At 38.5% G+C, this 24,024-nt stretch overlaps 1 protein-coding gene across 4 annotated transcripts in view; it reads left to right on the forward strand.

Moving 5' to 3' along the window:
* GREB1 (growth regulating estrogen receptor binding 1) overlaps positions 1 to 23,703 on the forward strand; it is an 89,655-nt gene extending 65,952 nt beyond the window's left edge. For 3 of the 4 annotated variants that reach the window (XM_020584194.1, XM_020584193.1, XM_020584195.1), the window contains 12 exons: positions 532 to 1,130; positions 8,171 to 8,273; positions 8,561 to 8,719; positions 10,427 to 10,569; positions 11,300 to 11,461; positions 12,577 to 12,781; positions 13,604 to 13,778; positions 15,366 to 15,584; positions 17,826 to 17,961; positions 18,497 to 18,697; positions 20,191 to 20,329; positions 21,980 to 23,703. In XM_020584194.1, the coding sequence (XP_020439783.1) occupies positions 532 to 1,130; positions 8,171 to 8,273; positions 8,561 to 8,719; positions 10,427 to 10,569; positions 11,300 to 11,461; positions 12,577 to 12,781; positions 13,604 to 13,778; positions 15,366 to 15,584; positions 17,826 to 17,961; positions 18,497 to 18,697; positions 20,191 to 20,329; positions 21,980 to 22,143 (2,405 nt within the window). In that variant the 3' untranslated portion in view covers positions 22,144 to 23,703. The remainder of the gene's footprint in view (positions 1 to 531; positions 1,131 to 8,170; positions 8,274 to 8,560; positions 8,720 to 10,426; positions 10,570 to 11,299; positions 11,462 to 12,576; positions 12,782 to 13,603; positions 13,779 to 15,365; positions 15,585 to 17,825; positions 17,962 to 18,496; positions 18,698 to 20,190; positions 20,330 to 21,979) is intronic. The other variant, XM_010393305.3, reaches the window with a different exon arrangement.
* The last annotated feature ends 321 nt before the right edge of the window (positions 23,704 to 24,024 follow it).

Below are 24,024 nucleotides of genomic sequence, written 5' to 3' on the forward strand. Positions count from 1 at the left end.
TAATGCATTATGTAGCACCAGGGACTTGATAGCTGCCAGGTTTTATTAGATCAGCCTAAGTGCTGCAGTGACACACACATGGGTGGCACAGCAGAGCTGACTCAGAGTACTATTTTTAGATGTCAGTCTGTGTAGACTTTTGTGGTGTGATGGGGTAATAGCCTTGAAATACTTATTTTCTTTAATTCATTTTAACAATGGTTTCAGCAATTTTGTATTTGTCTTGAGTGATTAAATTATCTGGTGAACACTTTAAGCAAGGAATGTATGAAGGAAACAGAGGATAGGACAATCACTGACATCTTTCCTATGCATTTCAGTACTTTAAAAGCCACTTTCTGCATTGAAATGAATACTCCAAACTAGTTCCATTATGGCTTCCTGTATGAGGAAGGTCAAAGCAAGAAGAGGAGCAAGATTGCAGTGTTTGCTGGACGATGTATCGAGATAATTATTTGCTGTGTTTTGTTTAACTGCGGCCTTGACTAGCAGAGATATTTGCACTGTGTTGAAATATAAATTTTGTTTTAGTTACAGCATTCTGCACTGAGTCATCTTCTCCCCAGGCCCTAAGCAACAGCACGGAAGAAACTACAAACAACTATGAAAGGCAGAAGCAGAAAGTAGACAAGGGGGCACAAACAACAATCAGCAAACACTTGCCACCAGTAACTGAACAGATGGATATGAAACAAAACATAAAAAGTGCCCAAGTCTCCATCACCTCATCATCCTCCTCACCTTTCTCCTCCTCTTCTTCCTCCTCTGCACCTACTCATAACTCCTTCATCCTACAGACTTCTCAATGCTCCATGACCAAAGCATCAAAACAGCCTCCCATAGTTTTCCTGCCCAAACTGGTTTATGACATTATTACTTCTACAGACAGCAGTGGACTTCCCAAATCCTCTTCCCTCTTGCCTTACCATTCTGTCATGTGGGCAAGTTCTTTTCGTCCTCTTATGAGTAAGATGATGACGTGCACAGAGCAGTCTCTATACTACCGCCAATGGACAGTTCCCAAGCCAATCCATATGGACTACAACAACAGAAATGAGGGCAGAATGGACACCTTTCACCCAAGGAGGCTGCTGCTCAGTGGGCCACCACAGGTGTGTAAAAAGAACAAGGTATTATCATTGATTTATTTTGTTTGATTTTATCATAATCTCAGAAAAAAAATTTAGTTATTATTATTCATACTTGAAGGGGTGTTTTTTTGTGGAGCGTAAATTACTTGTATTTTATTTCCTAATCCCTTCTAATAAGAAATATCTTCCTTTCTTTACTGTTAGCCTGAGTTCCAATACAGAGAAGCTGCAGCAATGTTCATTTTCTGTCAGTCTCTCTCCATTAAAATGTTTTAAAGATAGTTTGCTCAAGAGATAGATTTAATTTATAATTTCAGTTGGTTAAAGTTGAATATGCATTTACATTTTAAATAAAGATCAAAGATCTTAACCAAGCCACTTTCTTATGATCAATCTGAAAGCAACTGGGACTTTATAATTAAGTTATTTTGTTCCCTTTGCACAGCAGACAGAAATAGAAGCTGTTGTAAATAATACATGCAAGAAGGCCAGTTCAAAGTAGCAGAACCATATTAACAAGATGAGTAGCTGATCCAGGAGTTTTTAAATTACTTTGAAAAGATATATGGAAATGGGTCTAGTTCTAAGAAGTTAATTCTCATCTTAATTCTCTAGGAATGTTTAGCACTTATCCTGAGCAAGGTATCTCCTAGTTAAGTGCACATTGCAGGCTAAAGGTAGTATTGTGCCTCTCATGTTTTACTGATGTATGAAGCAACAAGATAGGAAGAGGCCCTGTGCCTACTGAGAGCAGATACATTTCTTGTGAACCTCAGAAGTCAAACGGGATAAGTGCAAACCAAGACAAAGATATTTCCAGTATTGTAACATCAACCCAAAGAATAATATTAACCTTCCACATGGACTTAACACTTCCTGCATCAAGAAGCATAGGCAGAAATGAAAACAATTATTAAACAGCTCATGGATGAATGTTGGTAACATGTCAGACAAAGTATAAGACTGCCAGAGTAGTATCTTCAAAAGAATTAGGAAGTACTTGTTTTCTTTATCTGGAAGCAATTCCTGTACTAAAATTTAAATCAGGAAGCAATTTTCTGGTTAAAATTAAAAATACTAATTCAACAGAGGAAGAAAACTGGGCACATTAGTGAATCAAAATTATAATTCTCACTATCAGGGTTATTAGTAATAAAATATGCTCACCCTTCTCTCACAGAGACATTTTACCCTACGCACTGGTCAAAATGTTTTGTTGGAAGACTTGATATGTTTTACAAGGACAGTTACGTACATTAGAAGGCAATAAATGCATTATTTTTACAATAGACTTTAGAAAATGCAGGAAAAACTGGATAGGTATAGAATAATTTATCTGTAAATTAGCTCATGTCATGGAAGTGAAGCCATTGGTTAGTGAGTATAATTTAATATGCATCACAATGAGCAATATGCATCATATCTATGACTTGATGTCTAGTCCCTGGTGCACCCAAGCAAATGCCTATACAGAATTCTAAATTCACTCAAATATTTTTTCTTCAGAACATTCATCTTGAAGTTCCCCAAACTGCAAATCAAGGTTTCATATGTTTGTTTTTTAACTGGATTTTATAATTTAGAGCTAGCATTTTCCTGAAGCGTGGAACCTGTTGGTGAGCACAGCTCAGTCCTGTGGCACCACATCCAGGGAATGAAGCAAGCACGTCTTGAGACACTTCCTGAAGAAGAAAACTGCTGCCCATATTATTACTCTACTTTTATTAAAATCTTATTACAATGGGTGTATATACCATTCAGCTTATGTAATAAAAATATTAGGGAAATACTTAATACATCTATTACTAGCTGTGTTTTAGAAGAATGTAGCATGTGGAAACAAGGAGAAGAGCCATCAACATTTGACCAACTGCCTGTGGATCATCAGCATGTTTTCTGCAAATCAGCATTGATTCACAGGCCACAGTTTGAAAACCACTATCATGGTATGTGAAGAACTGTCTCACCTGGAAATTAAAACAGAAAAGCCTCATGGAATTATTTCCCCTTTTGCCGTATTTCTCCAAAAGTGAAGCCTGAAATTGGATGATACTTTATACCAACATGTAAGAATAATAAAGTGCTTCTAGTCCTGGTGTCCAGCATATGGAACAAGTTAAAAAGGGAAGCTCATTACTGCTACACCTTCTACAACAGCACTTTTGGATGTCATTCCATGAATGCATAGAAGCACACATGCAATTTATCTGACTGGAATGTTCTCTCTCAGATTCTTAGTTGGTTTGCACTCTATCCATGATATCTATAGCAAGCAGAGTTCAGAGGTCAAAATCTTTGGAGAGTTTTCCCCTCCTCTGTGGTAATATATGTCTTTGCTGCAAAAACTAGACCTTTATACCTCGAATTTTCTGCAGAGAATTTGAATTCATATTCCTTCCTCTTACTACAGCTACACTCTTCATGAATGAAGAGCTGCAGGGTATGCATATTCTTAGTATTTTATGGGTCAAATAATCTCTGGCACTAAGGATGAAAATACAAACAAAACCCCTAAATCTCTGCAGGCCCCAAATTCCTTGGTTATCATCAGTTTTTACAAGATTTGAGATTTTCGTTTCTTAGTCTTCTGGGATTTTCTTCTTCCAAGTCCGATTCTTCAGACTTCTGTCTTCCAGTGTCAGGTAGACAGGAACAAATTAGAGTAATACTTCCATTATTTGGGAATATTGCCCCCCAAGTGCCTTATCTTACAAAGCACTGAGCACTGCCACATATTTGAGGAACCTTTTTCTGGAAAGTAGAGCTGTTTGTCATAGCAGCACGTCTCATGTACATTTTGTTTCAGGAATTGTAAAAATGCAGCCCAGTTTTAGGTTCCTTCAGTCTTTTAATCTGTTTGCAACTTTGGCATCCAGAGCAAAGACAGGATATGGGGAAAAGCACCTTGCTCAGAGTACTTCCTTACCAGTTGTTGTCACTGTTAGTATATCATGCTTAGCCCAGAGTCACTAGTTAGGATCAGCACAGCATTGTGCTTGGCTTCCCTAAAGCCATATAAAACTGCAGACCACTCAGGTATCCACCTTAAAATTTCTTTTCAGATCTCCTATTTGTTGCAGTTGGGAGATAGAGGATGGGCAGATGCGGGGCTTTATGCTTAAAGGTGTGCATATCCTGCTTGCAGGATCTCTTTGCAGCTACTTCCAGTGCACAAACTTCTGGAAAAAGGGTTAATGACAGATGGGACAGGGGCTCTTTGGAGAGATGTGGAAGTTGTGTTTATTGACAGCTATTCAGTATTTTCAAACAAAGAAAGACTCTCTGTGCTACTGATGCCATGATGATTTTTCGCCTTTTATTTTATACCCCTGTTATACCTTTTTACAACTTCTGTATTCTTAGTGCTTGTACTAGTTTGAAAACAAACCAGTGGGAGGCACCAAGTCAGAATAACAATTTAATGGAAATTAAAGAAAAGGGGGGAAAAAAAAGGTAAAAGAAAACACTGTCAAACTGACAGAGTCAAGGTACAACCTGACACCCTGTTAGGCAGGGTGGTGGTAGCAGTCTGGTAGAATGGTGGCTGCAGTCCTCTGAAGCAGTGATCCTGTAGTAAAACAGTCTGCTCTTCCTCAGGAAGTCCAATGGTGGCTGTGTAGCTCCTGTCCTCTGGAAATCCAGTGGGAAGCCAGTGTCTCTGGTGTTCAGCCTCAGATTATATCCACGATGGGATGCTTGGTTCCTCCCTGTGGGTGGAGCATCTCACAATGGGGTAATGAGTCATGAGGCCAAGTGTTGATTAGGCTCATTAACAGAAGATAGTCTGGAGGGAGTTATCTCTGAGTCAGGCGGCAGGACAATGATGGGCAATTAACAGAAAGATAGTCTGGGGGGAGGAGGCAAGGAAACACTGCCCCACCTGATTTCAACAGCTCCCGAGGATGGTAATAGAATACACTGCAACCCAGGACAGTGCTTTTTGCCTACATTCTTGGACTTGTTTGTTCAGCTAGGAGACTAAACATTTTAGAAGCTTTGTAGCTAGGGATCAGTGTGCCCCAGACCCCAAGGTCCTCTCCAGACCACATTCTGTAAACCAAGATAGAACCATCCAGGGGAAGGTTCCTTGGGGAGGGGGGCTCACTTGAGCCTCTCACTGGGGAATCTTTGATAGATATGCTAATTAGTAAGACCTATAATGATATACCAGATCTTTTGGGAGTGGGCATTGTAGTGTGCATTTCAGTGCATTCAACCTGGATGTGTGCACCTAAGGATCCTTAAAATAAATACCAAGGTAAAATCCCTTTTTCCCTTCTAACCGTGTTTGACTCTTGATTTTAAGAACAGGAAAAGGCATCACTATTCTGTTTTGCCTAGAGATGGTACACATAAAAAGCAGTGTGATTAATTTTGAAGGTGCATTTCGCTATCTGGGCATGCTACAAATTCACTTGTTCAAGATTCTTCCCTTCTGGAGTAAATGCTGATTGTAAAAGAGAAGTCATTCTTTTCTCAATTAAAAAAAAAAAAATCTTCTCAAAATTACCTGGAAAAGGTGTTCTCTCTTTCACCAATTCATTTCGTGAGCAGCAAACACAAGCAAATCTGCTAGTGGAGTCCAAATATGAATGCTACATGTGCTCAGCCCAATCTCTGTCCTGGCAGGGAAACATTCTGAAAACACGGAGAGAGAGATTGCTGAAAGTTCCCAACAGCTTTTTACATACAGCATTGCTCATATCTAGCAGTTCCTAAAGCTCACAGTACTGAATTGGAAACTTTTAATGTGCCAGATAATGAGATTGGGTAAGGTCTGATGCATGCAGTAATGTAAGTACATGTGTTTCAGTTTAGTGGTGTAGCACTTGTCATCCTGTGGTTTCCAGCATTTTTGACTCATGACCCTACAGCTTTGTGTACACTTGAGCCAGTTGACTGATGCTTTTCATCTCAGCACCGCGTAGCAGTATCCTCATCATTCCAACATTGTGGAAAACCATTGGCAAAGACTGGTCCCCAAGGAAAGAAAAAAAGATGAGTTGAATAGAATAAAATTTTCATGCATATCAAAAGGAAAAAGTAAGGTTTTCAGCCTGTTGTTCTGTTGACAATTCTAAGGATATACTTCAAACAGATTAAGAATCAATTTTTATATAGATATCTGATATCAAGGAGACACGTGTTGCAGTGGGGTCTCCTGCAACATGCATTAGACAGCGAGGCCCGTGGAAAGAAATAGGGAGCGATTCTTGGTAGATGTTTCAGAGATCTTTATTCTCCAGCCACATGGCCGGGGACTGCTGAAGAACTGAGCAATTACGGGACAACCAGGGTCCTCCTCCAGGGAACACAAAACAATCAATGGGGAACAAGACTGACCAGGGAGTAGGGAAACCCCGTAGGCCGTGCCTCTACCCCAGGGTCCCCTCCCCCTGGGCCCCACGCCAGGGGGAGGAACCCCAACAGACGTTCTTTTGATAAATGATCTCTTCTTTGAAATTAGGGAACTGTTAATCCACTGCCGAGCTACCCTGTGTTTAATGAAAAGATGATCAGAGGCACTTTAAAAGAGTATGTTCATAAGAGAATAAAAAGGTAATCTTAGACATGAGGAAAACAAATGGAAGTATTTTCTTTGTATTTTCTTTCTTGTTCAAATGTGGGAAAATAAGATGGTTTTATTTTAGCTCATCAATCAGTAGCCATTGCAGCCAAGTTTAAAACCTTGTTCCAGGGTCAGAGGAAAAATTCTCATTAGTTTCAATGGATTTTGCATAGAAAACAAAACTGTGAGTTAGAAACATCTGGTCCACGGGCTGGTTATAGTCCATGCTGTCATTTCCTCGATTCAAAGTCACTTTTTTTAATGTGTTGTTCCAGGATGACAGATAATTGTGTACTGACATTTGATTATCAACAGGGATAATGATACCCTTATACACCCTTTGCAAGCAACTGTTCAAACTGCAATCTGATACGTTAAAAACATCAGACAATGAGCTTTGACCAAAACAAATGTCTGATCTCTTGCTTCAAATTTAAAGCCTCCCTTCCTCACGTGTTGAGAGAAAATGAAATTTTTTCTTGACATAGATGGAAAATAGTAACTTTAATACTCTGTGTAGCAATTCAACATGCTAGGCTTCTGACATGTCCTAGCAGTAATGGAAGTGAAGCTGGGTTTTCAGTTCAGTAGTGATACAGACTTAATCCAAAATCTGATGCCACTTTGTGAAATCAGTTGCTGCACAATGTGTTGGAACTGATCTACATGTTAACCTCCCCTGTACAGGCCACACACACACAATCATGGTTTGTAAAGCTGCCTGCTTATATATGGCCTTATTTACTTGATGTTATCATCAGCAAACTACATGTGAAAGACAGAAAAATCCGTTGAGAAAATCATTGGCTGTGGCTTATACCTTGCAGCAATACTATTTGGTGTAATGAAGAGAAAATTTATACAGTGTGTTGATGGGGAAAAAAATGAAAGAGAAAGTTATATTCTTAAGATAATTTTAAAATTTTAAAAAGGTAATTTTAAAAGATTGGAAGGGAGATAATGTATTTGCAGCAAGAGAGGTGGAACAGCACATTGTTGCACGTACTGTGTCCTTCAGGAGTGGAAGTGCCCAGCACAAGCTCTCCCAGGGATATGTTGCCATTTTTACTCCTCAGGATAGTCACTGTACTTCAGCAGCAGGCAGTGTACTCGTAAATCATATGGAAATGAAAGGGTTGGGGTAATTCTTTAGTTATCTTGTAATTCAAGGAGGGTTTTTTTGTACAATTTATGAGCTTGTATGGATTTTTAAATCATTCATTGCCTGTGTAGAAGCTATAGCATGAGGAGATAAAATTCTTGTCTGTGAACCTGTAATTAGACCTGTGATATAAAATGCATTTTCCAGCTAGGCTCCTGCATAGAGAGAAAAAAATTGTTGAGCATTAAACATTTCATTTGTGTCAAGGAATATACAAATACAAGGATAGTCAAGCACTGAATATTAATATTCAGTTTCACCACAGCTACAATGTCCAGATATGTGGAAAATTAACCTGGTGAAAAGCAAAAGTTTACTTTTGTTTTTTTCTGATTTATATGTTTACAGATAGGGAAAACAGGTGCCTATCTGCAGTTCCTCAGTATTTTGTCCCGAATGCTGATTAGACTGACAGAAGTGGATGTTTATGATGAGGAAGAAATCAACATTAGTAAGTTCCTGATATAAAGATACTCTGGAGACAATAGAAAGTTGTTATGCTAAATTGAAATATAGTTGTCTATATATTCTATGTTTATTCTATGCTATTCACACTTGCAATTACTTTACATTATTTAAATACTGTAAGAAAAATTTTCTGTGATCTTCAACTGATACTGAGTCATCAGATTAATGAAAGAAAAAATGAAGCAGGAATAATAGGTGCAGCAAAACCATCTACAGCAATATTAAGAGCTTAAAAAAGTCCTGAATTCTTATTTTTCAATAATATCATAGACATAAAAGAAGAATCTGATCAATACTACCATCAGCCTGGAGATATGTGGCCAGATTTGGAGATATTTAAGAAGATGCCTTTTGACTACACTATCCATGATCCAAAATACGAAGATGCAAGTCTGATTTGTTCAAAGCTTCAGACCATAAACAGTGAAGGTTAGAATTTTAAAAATCTATATTGGTACACATATATGTATGTATTTGCTTTCAGTGTAAGAATCCTGTTAAACTTTTAAGCAGAGTTAAAATATCAGAATTGCTTTTGACTAAGCAATAGTGAAAAAGGATTTCAAGTTTTCCAGATGAAGTACCAGAGTATGACCTTTATAAATGACTTATGGAATATTATATGGGTAGTCTTCCATTAAAAAAGCTCTAATTCCACAATAAGTTTGTGTATTTGAAGGTTTTATAAAGTGGGATTGTCCTGCTCTGTAGAAATGGTTTATATGGGTAAAGTTAGTTATGTACTTAAAAGTGTCTATAGGTATATTTTTTAGGTTTTAGGTTAGCATGAGATGACCACATCCAGATTTAGATTCCTGGAGTGTTGATGTGTGAATTAGTCCTCTGAATTAGCCAGCTGGACATACACAAGCCCATGGGACGGGGTAGCAGGGAGGTAACACTGCCATTCACAAAGACCTTGGCAAGCTGGAGAAGTGGAACCTCCAGGAAGAAACCTCAGGAACAGGATCCTGTTGAACATTTCACCAAACGTGCCCCTTGCACTTGAGATAGAATAATTTTTTTCAACTGTACAAGTTTGGGGCCAGCTCTATAGACAGGAACTTTGATCAAGGTGTCTTGATGGTCCTGGTCAACAACAATTTGAACATGAGTCACCAGTTCTCCACTGGGTTAATGGCTTACTAATAATCTGGCAACAGGTCAAGAGAAGTGGTGATTCTTCAGTGATGGCAACTCTAAGGCCACGTCTGGGTATTCTGTCAAGTTCTTGGCTTCCCAATATGAGAAAGATGTTGACGTAGAGAAGCGAGGCTTGTGAGCAGCCACCAAGATAAGAAGAAAATTGGAGTGAATTGGGTTTGTTTCATCTGGGGAAGTCTAGCAGGTGCATCTGAATGCTGTCTTCAACTTCCTAATGGGAATTTATAGACACAAACTATTATAGATACACAGCATAAGGACAAGAGACAACAGACACAAGTTGCAATATAGGAAATGACAATTATAATGAAAAATATTTTCAGAATAAAAGTGGTCAAACCATGGAGCAGGTTGCCCAGAGAGATCACGGAAACTCTATTCTTGGTGATTTTTAAAACTTAACAAGACAAGGAACAGCTTTGAGCAATCCAATCTAATGCTGAAAATCTGAGTGAAAGATGAAATAACGAAGTCCTTTTCAGCAGAAAATACACCTCATCTTCCCTCAGTCTCTCACAAAGGGAGACCCTTTGAAAAATATGGATATACACTAAGGAGCAACATCACTAAATTGCCAAATTCATTTCACATAATCTACTGCGATGTCTGTCACAGAATGGCAAATGCCATAAGGCTCTTTTTTACTATTTATTGCTTTTGTAAGCATTCAACCAATAATAGCAACAATGAAAATTATAATGATCAGGCATTGCTTACATCTCAGCTTTATGTGAAATCTGTACAGAATTATCATAATCATGAATTTGTAGATACTTCTTTGTAGTTCCCTTTGCTGTACATTGGAATTTGTAAAATATACTGTGCTCAGAATGAATTCACAGTTTGTTTTGTACATGTTTCATTATTGCCATTTTCCCTAGAATCTGATTTCAGTGACAGAAACAGTCTATCATGAGAGTGCATTCTAGCCTTGAATATATGTTACATTTAATTTGTTTCATTTCTTAATAGACAGATCAATGAGCAGGAGACAGGAAGATATGTACACGTGCCACCAGACAACTAGGATGAGATTGTCCAAATATGCAGCATATAACACCTACCATCACTGTGAACAGTGTCATCAGTATATGGGTTTCAATCCCAGGTACCAGGTAAAGATTTCCAGATGCTGCTCCGCAGATCAGAAGCTGAAGCAGACACAATGCAAACATAGTTTGTGTACATTCACTGTATTTAAATTGGCTTAGAAGTTGTATATGTGTACACTTACAGCTGATTTACAGATATTGTTATTTCTTGAGGTTTGCCTGCTTTGACCAGGCTGCAGGTTTGGGGAAATCAGAGGACTGATCCTTGTGTCATTTACACTAGTTTATTCAGTGCTGTGATCTGCATGTGTACTACAAGTTAAAACTACTTTCCCAGTAAACTTTGCACCTGAGTAACTGCAACAGGTGCTACTTCTGATACAGGAGTAGTCCAGTACAGAGCAGTCTATGTGTGGTGTACAACTTGCTCTTACTGAGAGTAACTCTCCAATTTCCTGCCTATTATAATGTGAGGAAGAAGGTGTTGGCAATGCAAATACTGGCTTTTATGTGTCAGTATTTCTGAAAGCCAAGAGTAGCCTATGTTGGTACAATCTGCAAGATGAAGCTGAAACAACTGTTTCAAAAGAGGGAACACTTTAATGTGTATTTTTTTTTAGTGTAAGATGTAGCCTAGGGAATGTTGCTTAACACTTACGAATAATGAAGTAAAATCTAATGCCATACAACAAGTGACTGTAATCTGTTTAGAAATTTTGTAAATGTATATAAACTACACTGAGACCTTGTAGTTTGACTTTAACTGGAATGATCCTATTTTTCCCATCCTTAGATTTATGAGTCCACTCTGCATGCATTTGCCTTTTCCTATTCTATGCTGGGAGAAGAGATCCAGCTGCATTTTATCATTCCAAAATCAAAGGAGCATCATTTTGTCTTTAGCCAACCAGGAAGACAATTGGAAAGCATGAGGCTACCACTTGTCACAGATAAGGTAAATGGATATTTTTATTTATATTTATGGCCATATATGGGAGAGAGACACCACCAATTTCAAAATTTGTTGAATTAGTATTCTCTACAGTGCTACTCCTACTGTCAAGAGACAATGAAGATGTCCTCATACTAAGTTTGTATTTTCTCCCAGAATGGGATACATGAAAAAAAATTTTCGAGCCACCAATAAGCTCTTTCTTTTGCTCATTATCAAGGTTGATCCTTTGGTTCTTTTTCTATTCGCTTGCTCCAGTCAGAAGATTTGTACTTTAGTTTTGGCATAAGGTGTTTCTTACTGTCTTATATGGACCTAAATCCTTTTCTATGTCTAGCCTCAAGGTACCTGTGCACTTGGCAGGTCAAGGTTAGCAGTCCTGTCCATTCTGCCACACTCTCATCAGTCAAACTGTGGGAGACAGAGGAGTAGAAACTCCTGCAGTTAAAGGAGGCTTTGATTTACAACCCTGGAAGAGACTAGGTCTGGCTTAATTGATAGAGATTTATAGATCTTAAGCAAAAGGATTACAAGCCTGTGTTCCTATAGTTATAAGTAAAATGTACGCTGGGTGTTCTGGTGGAGAGTTTTAAATATAATAGTGTGATTTTATATAATGGTATAAGAGAGACGTCTGTGTGTACGTGACAAGAGAATTTATTGGTCAAAACGCAGCTGCACTGCAGTGAGAAGTGCCACAGGTGATAGGTCACAAATCCAAAACAAAGTGTTGTTTTAAGTGCCTATTGGATTAGAAAGTTATAAATTAATTCTAAATCTTGTGACTTTCACCATTATTCGGAGGTATTGTAAAGCCTCACACCCTGACTGATGCGTTTTGTTATTTTAATACAATAAATTCGTGTAATCGTGTAGTCCCATCCCTGAAAGTTATTTCCTCCAATGAGTGAACACACAGGAAATTCGACACAAACAAGCCAAGTGATAGAGTTTTCTTTTTTCCAACTCTTACAAAATTTGTTTATTTTCCTATCAAGGAAATCTAAAATGTGTCTGTCTGTCTAGTGTCAGTGGATCTGGTTTATTCTCCTGAAGAATCTTCTTCTGCTTTCTCTCTCTGGATTAAAACAGAAGCTCACACTTCTTCTTACCTACAGAGTGAAGATTACATAAAAAGCCCCACTTTTACTCCCACCACTGGTCGTCATGAACATGGGCTTTTCAATTTATATCATGCAATGGATGGAGCCAGTCATTTGCATGTTTTAGTTGTCAAGGAGTATGAAATGGCCATATATAAGAAGTATTGGCCCAACCACATCATGCTTGTTCTTCCAAGCATTTTCAACAGTGCTGGAGTAGGTAAGTGTAACAAAAAGTTCTAAAAAATGTAGACATGCAACTTGGGCCCCTGAGGTGTTGTTACTCAGCAGTGAAATGCAGACACACACCTTGCAGCTAGGATGTCTGATCTGGTGATCTGGACTCCTCCTGAAGACAATGTGTCACAGCTGAAGATACAGTTCTCTTAATTCAGGACGCCTAAAACAAGCTAAATGTGTTGCACCCTAGAAATACTTAACTCTCTTCTATTGTCTTTGAAAGAAGCTGAGGTTTTTAAATCAGATGGACTTACTGACTCTGCTTCCTTGTGGAAATAACTTGCGTATCGTTTGCATGAGCAGTGATGCTCTGGTTGGGTACATCCCTGAGGTAGGTTCTGCTAATGTAACACCTGTGAAATATTCGGCTCTTTGCTTGTGCTGCTGGAACAACTTATATACAGCAGTAGTGACAAACATTCAAAGCAGATCATCAGGGACAATTTCCCATGTCATTAAGCTGGTCAGTCAACATCTCTAACTCTTTGCACTACGAGATGCTAGTGGACACAAATATTTGTTAGGTTAAAAGAAGTAGTTACTAAATCCTTAAGACACTAGCAAATCTTTACCACAGAAGTCAAAATTCATTTTGCATCCTTCCCAATGTGGTTCTTTAAGTCACTTGCTTGGCAAGTGACAAAGCCAAGGCTTTGGGCTCTGGGTGATGTTGGGGTGTTAAAACCTCCAGAGTGATTCATGCCCTTGTCTGCAGAAACAGTCACTTCAAAAGGCTTCTGAGTTAAAAGCAAACTATTTCTGCTCCTACTTTTAATCTGATGGTTTATGCCCATGGTTTCAGGTGCTGCACACTTCCTGATAAAAGAGTTGTCTTATCATAACCTGGAGCTTGAACGGAATCGGCAGGAAGAGCTGGGGATAAAACCCCAGGATATTTGGCCTTTCATTGTCATTTCGGATGACTCCTGTGTTATGTGGAATGCAGTAGAAGTTGATTGTTCAGGAGACAGGAAAAGGTAAATAGTGTAATATATGCTTTTTCATCTGATTTCTTTTAACCTTTCTCTGTGTGTAATTTTGAAATTATGTTTGCTATGCTACAGCTTCTACCCTGTACAAGCAGAGAATTCTATTTGCCTAAGGAGAGTACTTTCCTAGGCATCTGTCTTTGCATAGCACCATGTAGTGCCTGTCTTCCATTCCTGTCCCCTAAGGATTTATGTGCCCTGCAGCCATCGCTGTCCAAGCTAGAGTTACTTGGACTGCAGATTTCAAGCTCTGTAAATGCTCCCTGATACACTGGACAACATGGACACTTACATGTACATTTTTCATCAGATTTTTCTAGGGAAGCTAAATGACAATTCTGTTCAAGTGGTGCAACTGATTTCCTTTGGCTCTTTCGTCAGTCCCAGTCTGTGTGGCTCTAAGTTCCCCAAAGCCCTGAACTAGTATTTTTGTTCTCATTACTTTAGAATATTTTTTGTGCTAGATATTTTTATCTATTCCATGAACAGTGCTGTAGGAACCCTGAGTGCTGAGAATATTTCTCTACCTGTTTTGAAGGGTTTTTACCCCCCTGAACAACACTGTTTTAACCTCCAACCTTGGAAAAAACTGCCTACGATCAGACAAGAACTAGAAAATACAATGGTGTGAATTGGTGATAGACTACTATGTAAGATTGTCACAGGGTGAAAAATTTAGAGGTTTTAGGCTTCTCTTTGCAGTAAATAGATAAGAGCAAAAACCATCAATATGGAGGACTGTTGTTGTTCTCCAAACCTTCTTCTTCTTCTTCTACTACTCCATATTCTGCAGTAAAAGTAATTTGGGATGATTGGACAAAAAATTCTGCAGTTCCTGGCTGTGTTACTGAATAATTGGTAGAAAAGTGAAAATAATGTACGTTTTTAGTAACCATTGGTTAAATTATCTTTAAAAGGCTGTGTAAATTTTGATAAACACACACTTCTCTCCTTCTTTCACTGCTCTATGTTATGCCTGGGTCACGCTAGTGGCTCTGCTCCTCTGATAAGACTTAATAAAGAACTATCTGGCAGCAGTGAAACTGCAGGAAGAGTCTCTGTTTGTTCTTGCGAACTCCTTGCAAGAACTTCTAAAATATCCTCTCCCATCAGGAGAGATTTGATTTATGGCACAGTTCAGTGTCACAGTGCCATGCAGAATTTACAGCAAATTTTTAGAGAATGAAACTCAATGAAAACTGAGATTTATGGACTCTAGGGGTGGGCTAGAAGGATCTTAATACTTTGTGCTTAAGTTATGGCACAAGTCAGCAACCCTCCGAGATTCATTGGAATATTATCTAGGTAACTTTAAAGATTTATGTATCTGAGTGAATGTTTGGAGAGATCTAGATTAAGTTTCAGATCTGTCATACCAGTCCCCACCACATAAGCACCAGTTAATCTTAAGTTTTAACTAGAATGAGAGACAAAAAAATACAGTAAAGACAACACTGGAGTTATCTACCTGAAAGTTATAACAACTTCCAGCTGTTAAGAATTGCTCTTCACCTGAAAGAGATTCTCAGTGTTCTCTATATATTTTAAATTAACACATTTTCATAATTATTGTAGTGACTATACATGGACTGAAAGGAATGTTTCCCTGAAGCAAATTCTGCAACATATTGAAGCAACTCCCAATGTCACTCATTATGCCCTAATTGGGATGAGGAAATGGTCCAGTAAAACAAACAGTGCTGAGATCAAGGAACCATTCTCCTGCTGCCATGTGCATGACTTCATTATGCTGAATGTGGACCTGACACAGAATGTACAGTACAATCAGAACAGGTATGTGAATCACTAGCACCTTTCAATAGGGATAATGAACCAAATAAAGGAAGTTTTACAAAAGCTCCTGTTGTTTTTTTTAGGGAGGTTGTGAATGGCATGCAGACAGATTTTGTTTTCTTACTGGTGATTCAAATCCTTCCCAAGCTGCCGGAAGTTGGAAAAAGACATTAATTTCTATAGTTCCACTAAAACAGTCATATTTGTATGACAGGGTAGACACACTCAGCAGTGTGCCATGCAGTATTGGTCTACTCCAAGTGGCCTTTGGTAAATACTGTGCTTCCCCTCTTGTCTGCTTACCTGCTCTGCCTTCCAAAGGAAACAGGGATGTATGGATGAATGGTGCATAGCCAAATCTTGTTCTGATATATATCTGGACTTTTTACCCTGAGTAGCACAACACTGCAGCATACTACATGTGTGCTCATCAGGACAATCAGAAGAAAATAATAAATAAGTCTTGTTCTTGGTGGTTGTTTCTCACATTCAGCTGTTGCAGAAATCACACTTTTTCATTTATTGTGACACTTAGGATATATCAGATTATAATTTTGTCATATACAGTATTACCACAGTTACAAGAACTGTTTTCACTAGGTTCATAATCTCACAGAATTTCACTGATCTGAGTGAAATAAATGGTGGGTTTCCCCCGATTTCTGAGGGACATATCACTAGAGGTGGGATTCACTTGTCTAAAACTGGTCTTTCAGCACCTTAGAATATAGAAGACATCCATATGGGGCTGGCAGGTATGACATGAAATCTGTGTGGTTTTCTGTACGCCAGGTGGGATAGCCCAGGTAATTTAAATGGCTCTACACAACTACACTCAGGTAACTGAACTCTTCAATCCCCGCAAGTCACTGCTTTTCAGAAGAACTCTCCTAACCCAAGAAGGTACCTTTTGAAGTCCAAGCTTACTTATAACTGCAGGGAAGCATTCTGCTTTCATTATTTTGTGAATAAACAGATGATGTATATTTCTATTGTCACCAGCCTGACACTATAAAAGAGCACTTTAAATTTGCCCCTGTTCACCTCCTGGTACAGAACTGTGCTCCTGGGCTGCCTAACTGTGTTACTATATGAAGCATTATGTATGAAGGGCAAATGGAGGCAATGACAATAAAGCAAAATTATATGAGTGCAAGCAACAATGTTAAAGTGTCAGGAATGCCACATCACAGCACCCATTTCCTGCCTCTGTCTTTGAACCATGCAAAGCCCACAGTAATCCTGTGTGTGGGTACTGCTGAGTGTGAAATATTGTATGACATTCCAAGCCTGGGCAAGGAAAAAGTATGTTTTAAACCACAGAGACAGTGTCAGTCAGGGATTGCTAAGATCACAGACAAAACTTTAAAAACCTCTAATTGAATGCCATGTTCCTCACTGATGCCAACTGTTGCACTGATTGCTCAGTTTGCTTAAACTCAAGCCCTAAATGTCAATGCAGTGGTTCTGCACATCATCCTGTTTCCTTTGTAATAAATGTGTTCAAAATGGAGAACTGAGTCTGAATTTTCCAGAGATCGGAGTATTTGAATTTAGTCAGCTTTAGGAGCTTACCTTTTATTCTGTTCCATCATATTTTTTATATGGGTCAAATTTAGTTCAGGGATGTTTGGCTTCATTCTGCTTCATCTATTCCTGTGTCCCAGCAGTTTTCTTGTATTAAGACTCATTGCCTTCAAATAGTTTTCATTTCTAAAACAAAATGACATTAGTTCTGTAGAGGAATATTGAAAAAAATTGCTAGATATTCATATTCTGAGGGGAAAATAAGTAGTCAGGTACTTCTTTGCATTTGATAAATCAAATATAGGGCCTCATCCATTTCCTTGGAAGTCAAAGGAATTAATTTCCTTGACCATATTTGGGGTAATAATGTATGTAGCAATTTCTTATGACTACATTATTTTAGTAAAAGGCAAAGAAAATATTTTAATTCCTGGGTATTTTCCTTGGCAATTTACTGCCTTTGCACTTTATGCTTTTGATCCTTTCCCTCCCTAAATACTTTCCTCCCTCATTCTGATCTTCTCAAACTGATTCCAGCATAGTTTATAATTAGGAAGCTGAAGCCCCTTTCCCTGACTGATAGGCACTGGTGGAGGGTCAGTATGTTTGATACCTGTCCTTCCAATGGTGCTGATCAAAGGCTCTGAGTCCTTGTATTTGTCAGTGTGTGATGAGAAACATTCCTCTGACCTGCTATGATTTTATTCTTTCCAGATTTACATGTGATGATGTTGACTTCAACTTGCGTGTCCACAGTGCTGGCCTTCTCATCTGTCGGTTCAACCACTTCAATGTCATGAAAAAGCAAATTGCACTAGGAGGACAACGATCCTTCCACATAAAGTCTAAGGTGGGGACTGAGACCTCTGTTGCACTGTTGTTAAAATTCTGTTTTCCTTTTTTGTACCTTTTAACCAGGAGACCTGAGGTATTTTGATGCACCATCTATTGCCAGTAATGTCTGCCACATGGGGCTTTCTTTAGTTATTTATTTCTGAAATCCACAAGATTCTTGTCATAAATACACCCTTCCTTAATAATTTTCCTTTAAAACTTCGGAAAACACGTACAGTGTCTCTTTGCAATCCAAGTAACCATTCACTATGTGGACTTTATCTACAGCTATAGAATTGCTCATCTTCATGTGACTTCATAGGTAGGAGTATTTTGAGTTCAAAGAAGAAACCTCAAAGACTATAAACACAAATATAGTTCTACGAAACTGAAACTTTTTTGGTAGCAGATATTTTTGGCTGAATAAATTTTCTTCTTATGTAAAACTTAGATTTTTAGGATAAACCTATGTTTTATACCAACCAGAATTCACATAAGTACAACTTGGTTGATTAAGATTGATCTGTATGAGAAATATTTTTTCCTCATAGGTATCTGACACTCCGGTTTCAATCTCCCCTGCTCAGTACATTTGTGCTCCTGACAGCAAGCACACCTTCCTGGCAGCACCTGCTCAGTTGCTCCTTGAAAAGTATCTGCAGTATCACAGCCATCGCTTCTTCCCTCTCTCACTGAAGAATTACAGCCATCCAGTGCTATCTGTGGACTCTTACCTTAACTTAGGACCACAGGTACTGAACAAAACAATCTCCAAGTAGCTCTAGAAATTTGTAGGCTCTGTTTGTGATGGGTTAGTTGATTTATTCCTTATAATATTTACACAGCCTTTGAAGAATGAGGTACATCTCTACAACGTTAAAATCAAATTTTTAGTCCCATAGAGGCTTCAACTAAAGTATATGGAGAGCAATCCCAGAATTGTCCCAATTACTAATATAGTCTGTGAAGTGTTTTCTCAATCTGCTATAATTTGGCTCTTCCTACAGAAAATGTCTTCCACAAGAGGATGTTACAAATACTAGATAACCCTTAGAAAGCACTTCAAATATATTCAGATGTTTCAGTTCACTTTAGACTGGTAAGCTGAGGCTAAGAATCAAATACTAGACAACCAGTTGGAATGGGAGAAGCTGACATTAGGTCTCAGGAGCTGTTGGCTCTCTCTGATGAGCTTGGATCTAAAGCCGAGGTTGTACTTCAACTCAAATATGTAGATAGAAATTTGGTATTAGGGTGGTGTGGCTCAGGAGAGAGGGACTGTTTATACCTCTTCACTTGAATACTAAATGAAATGCAGTCTTGCTGGATTTACTGAGCTTCTCTCCCAAAGAGCTGTGTAATAACCTTCCCATGTATGCTGCTCCCAGATCATTTTGAGTACTTGTGCTTTTGTTCCCACCATGTTTGGAAAAACAAACTCTGTGGGAGGGTGTTGTACTGTTACTGTCTTCATCCATTGCATCCTTTCAGCTCTAGCCCATTCAGCACATGAAATGAATTCAATGCCTGAGCTGGAATACAATAGGATTGAAGGAATATGGAATAGGCATACTGGTACAGTGTCTCAGTTGCTGTGGTTCAGCCTTCCTCCACTGAATTATGCTGACCTATGCCAGATGAGGATCTGCCCCAATTAAGTAATACAGTGGCACTTTGGAAACAAAGTCTTATGTGGAAGATTCCTTAATCTGAATTTATAAATCCTGAAAGAGGGCTGTAAATATTCCCAGTTATATATCAAGAGTGGATATCAAGAGTAGCCATAAAAACAAACCAGGCAAGAGGAAAGCTCATACATTCATGTATATGGACAATTCTACTGACTTGAGTAATCCTATCATAATGTAAATGAAATTTAGAATTTCTAAGGGTCATTTTCATGTCTGACTGCACAGTTACTGTATTTACTCACATATAATTAAAATGTGCTGGGCAGGTCACAGCATTATGGTTGTGGGGAGCTATTTTTACTGCAGCTTTCAAACTCTATCACATCTAAGCCTTGTGATTAATAGTAACAATACATAGTTATGAATTGTGCTTTATGTATATTGTTGATAAGTAGTGGGATGTTTTGGAAGGAACTATAAGGCTCACAATATTTGTAGTTGGAAAGAAAGTCTGAATTTGAATCAGGTGCAAATACTGGAAGCTTCATAAAAATTCTTAGCTTTATATGGAAGCTCGAAAGATGTTAATTTTTTTTCCACCCTCTCCCAATCAGATTGCAGTTTGCTATGTGAGTTCTCGGCCTCATTCTCTGAATATCAGTCCCTCTGGTTTGACATTCAGTGGTCTCCTGCTGTACCTCTGTGACTCCTTTGTTGTAGCTAGCTTTTTGAAGAAGTTTCATTTTCTTAAAGGTGAGCTGCAATAATTTTATTACAAAGAATTGGATGACATGGTCTCTGGGAACATGGGGAAAATCTATTTTATATGAAATCTATATGCACGTATATGTATATGCATGTATTCTTATTTGTCTTTATATATCCCACCCAAATCTGATGCTTGATCATGCTGGCTCTGCATTGTAGTAAACTGGTATATAGCAGTGCTATAAATTCTGCAGATTTATAAGTGGGAAGGAATGTTGGATCCATATCATCATGCCTAGAGTATGTGCACAACTCCTTACTCTGTATTTGAAAACTGAATATTGAAGATTTATGCATGAAGCATTTATCTGCTGTGTTCTAGGAGGTTTTCTAAATTTCAATAGAAAATGGGTGATGGACAAGCCTCTATCAAAATCTATTTTCTGTTTTTAGAAAGAGAAACTGGCTCATTTAAAATTTGTTCCTAATACCCAGTTTCTCCATGTAATCCTTATGATGGTGGATAGCAGTGAAGACAACTAACTTCCACTTATGTTGCAGACAGTCACATTGCAAGCTTCTTTTGGATCCTTCTGCTACTACCTTAGGCATTTGGTGCTCTGGGGATCTGTTTCACTCAGCTATAACTGTCACTGGGAGAAGAGCACTGTGGTTAGTGCCTCTTGAAACTGGCAGAGTTGTTATAAACTGCTGAGTTCTTCGTTGCATCTAAAACAGAGGCTACCAGTCAGTCTTGTTTTGCATAAACCAGTCAATTTTTATATCGTGTAGTACAAACTGTGTTTGCTTTGGGATTTCTCTGTCTCCCCTGGCAGTCTACTTGATTTTCTAACCTGTGACATGAGAATTAAACAGCATGTGACTGTCTGTCTTGTTTCTTTTTATTATATTCACAGGATTTTTTTGTCTTGGGCATTACCTCTTACCTCACCATCTCTCATTTAGATTACTGAATGCTGGTGAGGTAATTATTTCCTCTTAAAGGAGGACTTTTCTCAGAAGCCAGGAAGCCATGCATGCAAGTTACAGTGGTTATCAGCATGCCAGTCAGGACAGTTGGCATGGGTTACTGAAGTATGATTTTTTTTTTACTTTGGCATTCTGGGTTTGCCTGTGTCTGTAGCCACATAGACCAGATTCTTTGTTGCCAGCACATGAGTTTACCAATCCAAAACCCACTAAAATTTGTGATTAGTTTTAAAGACATGTTTAGACTATTTCTGAGCAGCAAAGCACAAAGAGCTTAGTCAGCCATCACAGTGATTGACTTGTGGGTTTTGCTGAGTGAGGGTTTCACCCAACGAAGGTAATGATCAGAACGGCTACAATAGGAATGGATGTAGGGCTTTATCTGGCTTGCTGCCCGTACCCATTACCACCTCCTTAGACCTGCCAATTTTACCTTTCCTACCCTAAGTAGCACAGAAAGTGCTGCTATTCCTGTCTACTAGATGCTTATGAGGTACCTCAAGTTACAGAAGAAGACCTTGACAAATAGGTAGCTGAACATAGCTGTCCTCAAGTCCTATCTCCATGGCCTAATTTTCTCCTAAGCCCATTTGTTACTCCTGATGTGAAAGTGGTGGAGTTCTCCGTGCCAAAGGGCGGTGGGAGGTGGATGATCTGAGAACAAAGGGGATACTCACGTGAGTTTCTTTTGAACTGTTTGCTTAGGTGCCACCCTGTGTGTGATTTGCCAGGATCGCAATTCTCTCCGCCAAACTGTTGTCCGGCTGGAGCTGGAAGACGAATGGCAGTTCCGGCTGCGGGATGAATTCCAGACTGCCAATTCCAAAGAGGACAGACCACTTTTCTTCCTGACTGGACGACATATTTAATTGAAAAGAGACACATTTCCTGAATGACACAAGGCACGAATTGCCACTATCTCATGAAATTACTTTTGAGAGGTTTTGCTTTCTGAACAGAAACAGGACTGTTTTCTGCTGTTTATTAGAATGATATCTAATCAGGAAGTTTAACATCATATCTACATTGAAGTGACTTTTCTAATTTAATGTTCTGATGGAAGTCATCCCTAATTCCTGATAGAGACACAGAGGGTGGAAAGCATTTTGTGTCAGAAGAGGGGTCAATGAGTGCACTTCTTCTGTGACAAAGAAGACCACATGCAAGTTCATAATGAAAAGTTTTAGTAAACTTTTTGTACATTCCAAAAATAGGAAATGTAAATTTAGGAGCAGGTTTTGGTTTACAAGTCTAATGTATCAAAGTTGGCATAGGGCAACAGGAGTTGTTACAGTTCTGTAGCATACTGCTACTGATTGAGCCAGGTAGGCTTTTATGAAGATTTGTAAAGTATAGTTCTTTAATAGTAGGAACTCAGTTGGAGCTTCAATTTTTGGAATAAGTGCCACACTGGGTAGTTTTACCATGCAGGACTGTTGGAGTAAAAGCATAATTTTATGTCCAGTTTTATTAGCGTAAGGAGGAGAGTTAACAATGATGGTAAAATGAGATCTAAACATTTAAACCTGAAACTGATATTAACTTGAATAACTGAAGGCATCAAATGGTGGGACTGACCTGCAAGTGATTTATTTCATTTAGAACAGTGATGTTTTGTGACTGAATTATAGACTGGCTGTAGACTCAAGCTGAGCCAAGTGCACTCAGGAAAGCAGATGAGATGGTTCTAAAACACTCCCAATACACTTTCTGGGGATATTTTCTTGCCAAGGTGCTTCAAAGGAGTGAGAAAATGGAGATTACATTGCTGAGAAATTCAGGTGAAAATCTAAAACCATGTTCTAAAATGGCACCGGGCATTGTGATATTTCATATGCTCTAAATGTGGAATCAGTGGTCACTGTCCTTGTCTTGGTGTTTGGAAATGCTGTCTAAGTTGCAAACTTCCTGTTTGTGTTTTTAGAATCAGTGCTAACATCACTCAGTCAAGGTGTAGGAAAGATGAGTATAGACATTGTCAGAGGCCATCTAATATTTGGGCAGACCTTTCTTGATGGATACACCAATGGGGGGGATCATTGTCTTTATACAGATGAAATGCTTTTGGGTGGCTGAGTCTGTTACAGTACTGGCCTTGAAACACAGACATTGGTAAGACTATGCCAAAGAGCTAATTTATGTTATTTTACAGAGAAAATGTAAGTTCTGTGAGTTGTGAATTCTGTAAGAGATGTGGATTGCTATCTACAAGGCAACTGCTAGCAGTCAATGTGCTTCTATATTTCATTGTTCTTGTTTCAGAGTGAGAATTCACTTTAAGTTTTGTGAAGGAAGGTGAGCATTGTCCTATGTAAATAATATTAACTGTTCAGTTTTCACCAGTTGATTAGTTAATTTAAACTTTTTTTAAGGAAGTGTGACATTTATATCTAATCCATCCTTTATAAATAAAGTTCATGCTGCATGAACATGTGTCTTGGTGATGTACTTGACCAACAAGTACACACATCTTTGTAGTGGAAAAAAACAAAGGAGAAGTGTTGACTGAAAGGAGTTAATATAATTAAGGAATGACCTGAACTGATCAAGAGAAAATACAGTACTACTTAATGGCCTATGACACAACACAGCCTCAAAGGTATAAGAGTTTTGAGAGAACTCAGATCTAAAGACAGTGGGTGAAATTTCCTTTTCTGTAACCAAATATTTAAACAATTTATACCGAGTGTCCATTAATTTTTTCTGTGTTTTAGATCTGAGATTTGCTTTGTCAGTCTTTAGACATCCAT

This window comes from Corvus cornix, chromosome 3 (genome assembly GCF_000738735.6).
Source record: "Corvus cornix cornix isolate S_Up_H32 chromosome 3, ASM73873v5, whole genome shotgun sequence".
In the NCBI taxonomy this organism is placed as follows: domain Eukaryota; kingdom Metazoa; phylum Chordata; class Aves; order Passeriformes; family Corvidae; genus Corvus; species Corvus cornix.